This window comes from Homarus americanus, unplaced genomic scaffold, assembly GCF_018991925.1.
Source record: "Homarus americanus isolate GMGI-L3 unplaced genomic scaffold, GMGI_Hamer_2.0 scaffold367, whole genome shotgun sequence".
Lineage (NCBI taxonomy): Eukaryota > Metazoa > Arthropoda > Malacostraca > Decapoda > Nephropidae > Homarus > Homarus americanus.
The window spans coordinates 394,582-406,587 of NW_024743709.1; the positions used below are offsets into that span (position 1 = coordinate 394,582).

Here is a 12,006-nt window from a genome sequence, read left to right on the forward strand (position 1 = left end):
TCCCCCATAAATGCTGTTTGTTCTTTAAAACTGTGTGACAGCCATTCTTCTGATCATATATCTGTTCTTTGATTTCTTTTGCCATTCCTTACCCTCATATACCCTCCCTTTTAGACTAAAAATTGACAAAAAATTTATTTTCATAATACTGTACTTAATCCCACAAATTCAATCCTATGTTCAATGTGTAGAAAACACAAATAACTTGACATGTTTTAAGTAAAAATAATACTTACAGCTGTCTGCATCCTAATGAACATGAGAGGAACAAGCTGAGTAAAGATGAGGTCTGAAGGAAGACAGGGAGCAAGTGCTGCCGCTTGTGTGAGAGCTTCTGCATGTACCCGCCACAAGCTGGTTATGCTGACTGTCTCCTCTCCTTGTTTGATGGCTCCCACGAGTTCCATAAGTTCTCCTCTCTGTTCATGGTAACAAAAGTAATGTAATACAGGTACTTCATTTTTTATTTTTATCTACGTAATCTACTAGTATATAGAATCACGGTTTAAAATCTTCAACCTCCTCAGCATTACAGTACATACAGTATGGTTATTTCTTAGCTGCTGAAAAGCTTATTAGAGCACAAGAATTATCAAATGATGAGGTCAAGTTCGTTTTATCAAAAATTGCATTACTGTAGTATATCACAATAACAGTAAAAGGACTGAGACAAGATTGTTCCTTTAGAGTCACTGACTTGTGAAGATTCAACTTATGAGTTATTGTAACTAAATTATACAAACATACAGTATATATTAATAGGTTAAAGCAGTAATACATGATGAGCTTTGATCAATCTTGTGTTGTATTCTACTAAAAAAAATATGGATAGCATCCAAGTAAAGCAAGACCAACTCCCTGAAGGCTTAACTCAACACAAAGCTTTACCATTACAAAGTGACCAAATCTGTGTATTATCAATATGATTAACATACTACATTATCCTGGGATTTTATATAATATTCCCAGGATATAAACAGCAAGGCAGAAGGCCTGAATGAACTGAAACTAAACAGACTATAGTGGACATCTCACCTCTTCTGTAATTATCAGATTTAATATTTATGTGCTTACTTACCGGTGACTGTGGCGTGATTGCATTGTTTCTGTGCATGGTGGTGATGATGTGAGGAAGGTTAGGAATTAATGCAGCCAGTATGTCGAGATTTTCTGATCGCAACAACTGTAGAAGTCCCTCCTTCAGAAGCCCCACCTCACTACTCACCAATGTACACAGCTAAAATGGATGGAGACATAAAATTCAATTCTCAATTCAAGTCTTGTATCAAATTTCCTAAAAATTGCTTCTTCACTTATGAAAACATGACAAGATATCTTCACTTATATATCACAGAACATAATAAGGTATTGTAATAAAAATTTCTCAAGACATATAAACGAAGTCTTGACCCATTGAATGAATATGACCAAAGTGAGTCTCAACCATTACTAACATGAATGTGTATGACGTGAAAGAAACATCAAACAGTACCTGATGGAAGGCTGCTGCTACTGTTGTTCGTACTTGTTGACTGGGATCAGTAACAAGAGAGGAGACAGTGTCATGCAAGCTGGTTCGGTAAGTGGTTGAGCCTCCAGCAAAAGCCACCATACATGGCAGATTATATGCACACTGTTGTCGACACTCAGCCTCATACTCCCCACTGCGAACTTCAGCTACCAAGTCTGGCATCTACAAATATGACAGAAAATTGATGAAAGTAGCTTTAATTTTATAGATATAGTACTCAAATATAATTTACAAGTAACAATCTAGTGTAACTTAACCATGAATTTGAGTGGTGTGTGAGTGATGTCTTTAAAACTTCTAATTAACTGTCCATCAGAAGGAAAGATAGGATGATGCAGAATGAGAAAGAACTTGTTTGTTAAAAGAGTGAGACACTGCTGTATATATCTTATAATAAAGACAACTCTCTCTCTCTCTCTCTCTTACACACACACACACACATAGAAGCATGTATGAGCACTAATATATTTACAGTAATTGTATCAATATTTGTGGCACAATTACACAGTGTAAAAGAGAACAAATCAAAAGTTTCCTCACTGGAAGCTCTGTTTTTTTGGAATCTGGAAGTCCCAGTTTTGCAAGTGTACAGTAGAAATTAAGGAACCAGCTCTTCTGTTCTTCAGTAAGTTCATCTAGAAAAAATAAAACAATGGAATCAATTATTTAATCAATCAAGGTGCCATCCTCATATATTTCTTAAGTCAGTCATATAGTTCATATGATATTTAATTATCTTTTATTCTGAAAATGCATCTTAAACATACAATACTGAACAAAATTCTGCTGCTGCCAGCATGGCAGGGTAGCTTGAGAAACCAAGTGTATACTGCACATTAAACACTTTTTATAAATATCCCGACTTAATCATTACACAACAAATGGCTACTCACCATGTAGGCCGTGACATATGCGTCCCAAGAGATGAGCAGTAACAGGTAAGGAGGCATCTTCCACTCTCAGTGCTCGTTCACACACCTTCCGCACCAGAGGAACCAACGTTCCCACACGAGTTTCTAATTGATGAAAAGATACCCGAGAAAATAAAATTACACTATTCAAATCTATAGATCTTACTTATACTGTACTGTATTAGTAACTGCCGGGGTAAAATGGATGATGCACAAGTTGTAAAGATATTACAGTACAATACAATACTCTGCACCAATACGGTATACAATATTCAATACCTGTACTGTATTCCCAAGTGCAAAATCACTTCTATGCAATTGGGAACCCCCCAAAACACTTTTTTTTTTAATATCAAGATAAGCAACTGGGTGAAAAAATTTTTTTTTTACTGTTTTCAACATGCTTGAGAATCTGAGAAAATTGTACAGTAAATGTGTCATGATCAGATACAGTACAGTACTGTACTGTATATCTTTTCCAAACCCTTGAGTATACAGCATACACTTCTGATGTAAAAACCGAGGCTTCTTTTGGTAAGCTACCATTTTTAGTTAAAGATGTTATATTATATTCTGAAAGAGATTACAGTACTGTACTAAACTGTAGATTTAAAAGTTCCCAAAATAATTTAAATACTGCATTCCCATTTAACCAAGAGATTTAGATTATGATGTGAAATGCAGAATAAAACTGAACAAAGAACAGTACAGTACACAAAATAATACCCTTCAAAAAGATGAAACGAGTAGGTTGGCAAATTTTCATGAAAAATATTCACCAAATACAGTAGCATTCTGATAAAAACTAAGTAAAGAATCTGTACTAACCATCATCAAGCAAGGGAATCATCAAAACAACAGTATTTATCCCTGCCAACCGAACATTAGTCTCTTCATCTGAGCAGAGATCTACTAGCTCTGGGAGGATGTGGGTCTTGGTAGCATCCAGCCCCAGACCCCTGGCCACAGCAGCCAGTTGGCTACACATGCTGCCTCGCACCTCACCACACACATCTTGACACAAACTTTGTACTACACCAACAACCTCAGTCTTTAACCTATGGAAATGAAAATAAAAAATAGCAATATAAATGACAGTAAATATTATTATTTCATATCATGTAAATGAGACAGAAGATTAATACAAGAGCATACATAATACTGTAAGTGAGCGTAATTATAAAAAGATCATCTGGATAAATTACTGTACTGATAATACAGCTTTTTATCCAAAACTCTTCCCACTTCAGTACAGTGACAAAATTCAAGAGCAACAGAGACTCTGGTAAACTCATTCAATCTAGCTGCTGAAACAGATCTTTCCACAACAAGGCCCCAAGACTTCCACCTGGTTTACCACTATCATTTCACAGAACTAAGCAAGATAAAAGTACCTTTAATGATCTCAACATAGTGAATGAGGGAGCAAATACTCACAGAAATGGTTCAAACTTTGTCGCTATCTTGCCAATAAGCTTACAAGCAGCTAGACGGGCAGACACCTGCTGTGACTGTCCCTTGCTCACAGCCAGGGTTAAAATCTGAAAAATACAGCAATAAGTAAAAGTGGTTATTTGCAAGTACAATAGTAATGCATGTTTCTGATAATACTGTACTGCACAAAGCTTTATATAACACAATGTTCAAATGATGAATACTTCCTCATATGAGATAGGTACAGTACTGTACAAGGAATAATATAGCTACAAGTAATATGATTTAACTTTAAGCACATGATTACAAGACCACGTACCTCATCTTTAATGACTTCTTTTGGAAGAAGATCGATCACATCTAACAGAGTTTCCAGCCAAGCATTAGCTACCACTGCAAACAATAACAGATAAGTTAGTCATTATACTGTACTGTACAGTACAGTAATTCATCCCTCAGAGTAACCTTTTATTTAGAGTACTGTACAATAAAACAACATATGTAGCCTTGAGGCAGGTGACCACCATTAGTTCACGCTGTGCCCTCTCATCTGTACTCACTAGGGTCCTTGCTGTCAATGGAGGTAAGTATGGACTTGAGGAAGGTGTGTGTGAAGTTGGTGTGGGGTACGAGGTCTCCCTGAAGAAAGGAAAGGGCCTCCTGGGGTGCTTGTGAGGCCCCCTGTGACTCTATCCCAATTATTCCACCTCCCCCTTCACCTGCTCCTCCGCCCGCCAGCAGGGACAAACCACTATGCACCCTGCAAGTCATAAATACTTCACTGCAATTACATGATAATAATCAAACATTAAATCACAAATTTTTAATAATAGAGGTCATTATTAAAACTATGAAATTAGTAAAGAAACTGAAAAATGTGGACATAAGACTAGAGATGTTTAACCCCTTCACTTTTATTATATTATTTGGCTAAATCCAGACGATTTTATTCCGCTCAAAAGGGACCCTATAAACAAGGTGTTAATTATATATATACAGGTACAGTACTGTACTGTAGCATACAGTACTGTATCAATTATCTGTGCCTCAAAACTTTTGAAATCTCTAAATTTTCACCGCTGTGTGATCATACTGTATACCCCAGAATTAAACTCAATACCCGAAGGAGTTTATAGAATTGCAATAAAATTTCTAGAGATGTTATTTGCATGGTACTAAACAATAAAATGGAAACAACAATGCACAGAACCTGGCCTAACCAACTTAACCTACCTAACCTCATCTGACTTCCTTACCGAGGGGGGAAAAGACCCCTGGGCCTCCCCAGCATATTAAGCAGAAACTGGATATAGAATCTAGTTACAGATATACAACTGTTAATACAGTATGTTTATGGGTTTGTGGCTGAATAGCCTGGCTGTCTGATGTCCCGGCTGCATAGACTACCAGGCTATTCAACAGGTGACGGCTTAATAGTCAAAAAATTATTTTTTCCTATCATCCGAAGATGTTGAGGTACTGACACAGGCATCTGAAAGTGTCCCTATGTCGATTGGTCATGGAAGCTACATCCATGGCCAACCCTCCATCCTTGGCCAACCCTCCATCCATGGCCAACCCTCCATCCTTGGCCAACCCTCCATCCATGGCCAACCCTCCACCATGGCCAACCCTCCATCCTTGGCCAACCCTCCATCCATGGCCAACCCTCCATCCTTGGCCAGTGTTCATCACTTCCTCTGTAGAAGAGAAGAGGTACGCCTGGTTTCTGTGACTGTCTTTATCTCTGTAAGGAAAACTTAAGGCGAGTTTCTGGAGTGAGATAAAAAATCCTGCAATGGTATTTTTTTCTCAGAGTACAGTACTCGAGTTATTTATAAACCTGTTGTTTTTTACATTTACATGAAGTGGCCTCCCTACCATTTAAGCAAAAAATTTTCCAAATTTGCATTCGAATTTTACTTCCACCACCATGATTCGCATTATATGCATTAAATCAAACATATTACTAAACATCATGTCAAAAGTAAAAATATAAAATATCGGAGCTAAACTGGACATTTACAGTACTTCACCAGGGTCAAATGAAAAATAGCAGGGTCAAGGTTTTCTCAACTACTCACTGACCTTACGCAAAACATTTCAAGGTCGAATATGCCCTCCATGAAGGTAATAAGGAGAATGCCCGAGGTATAGGCAGTATTGACAGACGATCACTCAAGCCAGTGCCTTTCCCTTGGTAGCGTAACCCAAACTGATTCTTCTCCCTTCTTCTTGATGTACTTGACACTTGTTTAACGTGGCATATTTTAGTCAATGGCCGCATAAATAAACAAACATCGATTTGAAATAAACTAAAATAATATGCAGCAATGTTTGGCTACAACCAAGTTTCTGATTTCCTAAAACTAAAAAAAACTATGGCAATGATGTTTTTTATAACGTGTACTCATTTCATACTTCCATAACCAATCAAAGGATCACATATCTACAATATAGTATTTTGTTCAGTAGATAAAATAAAAGAAACTAGCCTCAAAATAGCATGACGATTTTTTCATAATATTAAAAAATTGAATTGGAGTACTCTACATTGCTTATTAAATTTTCGTGTCAATAATTAGTCACCGATAATCTACTATTTCTAACTTTCCTGCCACACACGTTGAAGAATATAAATAACTTAATATCGTAAAGGTCAAGCAAATGAATTATATTAAAACTAGTCGTAACCTCACTAAAACAACTCTTCAATATTTGACTCAGTAACACATTAAAGAAGGGAGCAGAGACTATAAAATATACACTGCCTCACTCGCCCTCCATCACCATAAAATATTTGTCTTTACTTATTATATTACAACTTATAATACTTAATTTAATGTACATAAAACACTGTTACTACATTCAGCGGAACTTGCGTAACACTGGAACATTAGAATATTCTGAAATTGTTATATTTAGCCATTTTCCCTTGAAACCGTATAAAAGAGCTATAACTTTCTTAACTGTTGTAGAATATAGAAGAAGCCTAATTGTAACTTGTAGAATAAACAGCAAGATACTCAGTAATTGTATTCTTCCCCTACCTATTACTGCAGTGGTGACTATCGTGGAGGAGAGGTCACAAGTGTTCCTCCACAACAGACGCTGGTACTTACACTTGCAGAAAGTGTAGTAGTAGGGCCAGATGTGTCTCTCATATACATATTCAGTCCCTTCCTACTGTGCCAGAGGTCTATAGCGCGCGCACACACACACACACACACACACACACGTACAAATGTGGCCACGATAATCTCTCCCATGTATTGTCTCTTTGAAATTTGTAAAAGTAATGCTGTAACATGTACTGTATCTGTACCCGTAACCTTGCTTCTAAATTATTCAAAAGAAGCTAAATGGACGTAGTAAATAATTCCTTAACACAACCAGCGGACAGGGTCACATAGGGCCACTCTACACACACACACACATACATATACGTGCAGCGTGTAAGGTCATGGGTCAGAGACGTTCACCTCATGCAAAATGACCGGTTACCAGGTCGTGGAGGTGAAGGTCAACCCCCTCGTTAAACTTGTTCCCTACTGTCATACACACAGATGGATAGACTAAAAAATGTGTTTAGGTCATTAATAACGCAAATACAACCTGCTACTACTGCTGCTACTAGTACTGCTACTGCTGCTGCTACTACTACTACTACTACTACTACTAATAATAATAATAATAAATAATTAAATAGTTAATAACAAAAGTCCCCGCCAGATGGCATGAGTCCACTGAGGGTAATACCTTTCGAATACGCTCGTGTGCTTGCGTAAGGAATTGCGTGCGTGCGCTTTGCTCCGTGGATAAGTGCCAGACGTCCCATACACCACCACCACTAACACCACTACCACCACCACCACCACTATCACCACTACCACCACCACCACCATCAACACAGTGAACTAACTCTCTTTTACCAGTTGGGCGCGCGTCGAGGCGGTCGGCTCGGCCCACTCAGTGACCTTGACATTACCCCTCTCCTTCCCCCCATCCCTCCCTCCCTCCCTCCCCCAGCCCTGCCCATCAATAATCACCACGCTCGTCAAACACACAAACACAGCCCCAATATTCCTTCCTCTTATCTAACTTTCCGTGCCAATAAACACGTTGTTTGTGAACTATTAACATTTGGGAATTGCTGTACCTGTACTTGTATCTTCATTTGTACCTGCACATCTGCTTGTACAAGTACTTACGAATTAAAGGGGAGTTAAATTAAACAAAACACACTGTTATTTCTATCTTCAAACATACAGAATCAGCTCGCGTGAACTATATGTGAGCTGTGAGGAGATAACGTAGAGATATCTCATGTGAGGACTGACTCTCTCTCTCTCTCTCTTATCTCTCAGCGCATGAGCCAACAGCAGAGCGTGGGAGAAGGAGGGCGTGTTGATGTTGACGAGGTTGAAGTAGAAGGATCAGGAGCAGGAGTAGAAGTAGCATAACCAGTAAGAGCTGTAGTAGTGGTAGTAATAGTAACATACTGTAAGTAGCACCAGTAGCAACAGAAGTATTATGAAGTAATATTTCTTATTTTTATTTACACCCCTTTAAAATATAAAAAAAATGGGAAAAAATCAAGAGGAAACAGAAATAACGCGATTTTTTTTTTCAAATTCAAACTCAACTCAAAATCATGCAACTACGAATGTTTCGATACAAAAGTTATTCACTAGACAATGTTTCGACTTTTAAACTTTATGTATAACCTTGACCTGCATTACGGACCACAGGAGTTTATTAATAGCTAAGGGAGACTAATGATAAATGGCCACGTAAAAAAATCTGGCGACAAAGGGATACGGCACTAAAAATCTGTCTCTATTTTTTTGGCAGCAATGGTCATATTTGTTGATAAATACATTTTTTATAAGAGATGTTGAGGAAAAAGGGAGGAAGGAAGAGGAAGTGACAAATGATAGGTGGGTTAAATAGTGGAACAGCAGCGGTGACAGTGACAGTAACAATGACAGCAGTAACAAGAGCAATTACTATCTACTTACTATCACCTCTCCCTCTCACTTCCCTTCTCCCGGGTTAGCTAAATAATCACACTCTCTTACTGTCCACACACACACACACAGATAAGAATGTTTCACTGCTTTTACAATAACTTAAAGATAACGATGATAACATTGTGAATCTTAAGAATAAAAAATAAAAATATATAAATGTTTGAAGTAACTCAGTGACATTGACACTAAAAGCAGGATAATGAAAGCCACCCACGTACACAGACACCCACGTACAGGAGTCAACGTAATTAACCCCATAAAGGTAAAAACACACCTGGAATGGTTGACAGGACGAAACACAGAGACATTTCAGCTGGTTCAAGGGAAGAGGACTGACGTCATCCACCCACGGGCTTACCACTGCTACCGACCCCCTCCCCCCCCCCAAGCCATCCTATACGTCATCCACCCACGCCTCACACCACCCACGCCATCGTTCCTCAGACCACCCACGCATTACGCGATATCACAGCAGCCGGCGCCACCCACACCCTGCCACCCACAGCCGCCCACGTACTACCAGGGTGACCTCTCCGCTAAGCGTGGGTGGCGGCGTCCGATCACTACTGCCGGAACAACTTTCTCTAACTCACCTACACCGCCGCCCACACTGCCACCCACACCGCCGCCCACATCCCCAAAACTTTCCTATTGGTCATTCGGGTCACCTGAAGATTCGCCCCTCCCCCCTCACCAGCTTATTTCATCTGAGGGTTAATCATCCTAATTCTAACCTAACCTAACCTAATGTCAGGGTGAGGGTGGCATCATGAGGGTGGCAGGATGTGGGTGGTAGGGTGTGGGTGACAGGATGTGGGTGGTTGGTTGTGGGTGGCAGGGTGTGGGCGGCAGGGGTGTGGGTGGCATGGTGTGGGTGGCATGGTATGGGTGGCAGGCAAGCAGGGTGTGGTGGTAGAATGTGGGCGGCAGGGGTGTGGGTTGTAGGATGCCCAGGTGTGTAGAGGAGAGCCAGGTGAGGGTGGAGAGTCACCATGGTAACGTAGTAGTGTTGACAAAGGTGTGGGTGTCTGCTCTCCTCCCTCCTCTCTCCTTCCTCCCCTCCCCACCTCTCCTTCCCTCCTCCCCCCTCCCTACCTCCCTCCCACGTGTTCCTTATTAACGACTCACACCTCCATCACAACCTGTCCATCACCATTACTCTCCCTCACACCAGGCTGTTCACTTTTCACCTTCTCTTCCTCCTCTCCTCTTACTCATTCACTCTTTCTCCTTCTCGTCTTTCATTCCATTCCCCCCTTCCTCCTCTTCCTCGAAAAGGCTCTTCCTTTTCAGCCCTTACCCTCCTCCTTCACTCCGCCACCACCTCCCTACTTCCGCTCCTCCTCTGGCCACAAAGACTCTCCACCACCATAAGCTTATCCACGACATCCATTAAGAAAAATGTTCCCAGCCACCATCTGTAACCTGCTTCTCCCTCCAGTTATGCTCCCTTCCTCCCTCTTGTTATGCTCCCTTTCTCCCTCCTGTTATGCTCCCTTTCTCCCTCCTGTTATGCTCCCTTTCTCCCTCTTGTTATGCTCCTTTCTCCCTCTTGTTATTTATGCTCCCTTTCTCCCTCTTGTTATGCTCCCTTTCTCCCCTCTTCTCCCTCTTCTCTCCCTTTCTCCCCTCTTGTTATGCTCCTTTCTCCCTCTTGTTATGCTCCCTTTCTCCCTCTTGTTATGCTCCCTTTCTCCTCTTGTTATGCCTCTTTCCCTGTTATCCCCCTTCCTCCACCTGCAACTGTTACTCCCCACACAGTGACCAGTCCACACACCCTTGTAGAATCACCCCCCGTCCCGTCAGTAAGTCACACACCCCTCCCGTCAGGTAAGTCACACACCCCCCCCCCGTCAGGTAAGTCATTCTCCCCCCCTCCCCCTGACAGGTATAGTTTGTTAGAGACACAGTCTGCTCACTCTCCTACAAAAGACGTGTGTGTGATCAGGGCTTCATAACAAAGGAGACAGAAACAGCTAAATCTATCATCAATGACAGACGCAGATGTGTTTATTGTTGTTTGAGAGAGAAGAGAGAGAGAGAGAGAGAGAGAGAGAGAGAGAGAGAGAGAGAGAGAGAGAGAGAGAGAGAGAGAGAGAGAGAGAGCATCAGCTTCAGGGTGATAAATGACCTTCACCTGGCTTGCCCTCTGATCCTCTCATGGATTCCCTACCAGGTTAAGGTTACAGGTACATCATGGCTCTGTTACGGGTATTCTGGACAACAAGAAGTAACATCCTGCCACCACTAACACTTACACGACCACCCTACCACCTCCACCACCTGTACGACCAACCTACCATCACTACCACCACCAGCCTGCCACCACCACCAACCTGCCACCACACACACACACACCTCTGACCTTACTACATGATTGAGCGGGGCGGTGCAGCAGTGTCAAGTTCACTGAAACAAAACATAAAGCAGACAGCCTGGGAACAAGACTCCTCCCCCAACCCTTCTCCCCTCTCTCCTCCCCATCCCTCCCTCCCCACACCCCTCTCCCCACACACACACAGCAGGCAGGGCAGCACAGCTGCTAGCCAAGACTATAACGCCACCATCAAACGTGTAGTAGTGGCCGCGTCTCCTCAACACACACCTGTCCACGGGGTAAGGTACACGGGTCATCTCCTGCCACGACACACAGGCAGTAGCTAAACAATGTGTGTGTGTGGTGTGTGTGTGTGTGTGTGTGTGTGTGTGTGTGTGTGTGTGTGTGTGTGTGTGTGTGTGTGTGTGTGTGTCTGTGTGTGTGTGTCTGTGTGTGTGTGTGTGTGTGTGTGTGTGTGTGATTATTTTATTTAGTCATACAAGTGTTTTCCTTCAGTTAAGTTATATTATTGTTGTTGTCCATCTCATATCTTTATCTCATACACTGCTTCCATACACACACACACACATCTCTCTCTCTCTCTCTCTCTCTCTCTCTCTCTCTCTCTCTCTCTCTCTCTCTCTCTCTCTCTCTGTTGGCCACTTCGCCCAAGCACCACAAGGCCTCCACTATGAGACACACTTGAGATAAACCCGCAAGTTGGAGGAGGAAGTGGCGAAGATAAAACTTGAAGAGGAGGTGTGAGCGATCATATCTTGG

General features: G+C 41.4%; 1 protein-coding gene across 2 annotated transcripts in view; it reads right to left on the bottom strand.

Annotated features, from left to right (window-relative positions):
* LOC121877234 (serine/threonine-protein phosphatase 4 regulatory subunit 4-like) overlaps positions 1-12,006 on the bottom strand; it is a 76,005-nt gene that overhangs the window by 21,115 nt on the left and 42,884 nt on the right. For both annotated transcript variants that reach the window (XM_042382868.1, XM_042382867.1), the window contains exons 3-11: positions 4,437-4,636; positions 4,196-4,269; positions 3,880-3,983; positions 3,271-3,500; positions 2,425-2,547; positions 2,072-2,166; positions 1,493-1,693; positions 1,079-1,237; positions 237-419 (exon numbers count right to left, since the gene is read on the bottom strand). In XM_042382868.1, the coding sequence (XP_042238802.1) occupies positions 237-419; positions 1,079-1,237; positions 1,493-1,693; positions 2,072-2,166; positions 2,425-2,547; positions 3,271-3,500; positions 3,880-3,983; positions 4,196-4,269; positions 4,437-4,636 (1,369 nt within the window). The remainder of the gene's footprint in view (positions 1-236; positions 420-1,078; positions 1,238-1,492; positions 1,694-2,071; positions 2,167-2,424; positions 2,548-3,270; positions 3,501-3,879; positions 3,984-4,195; positions 4,270-4,436; positions 4,637-12,006) is intronic.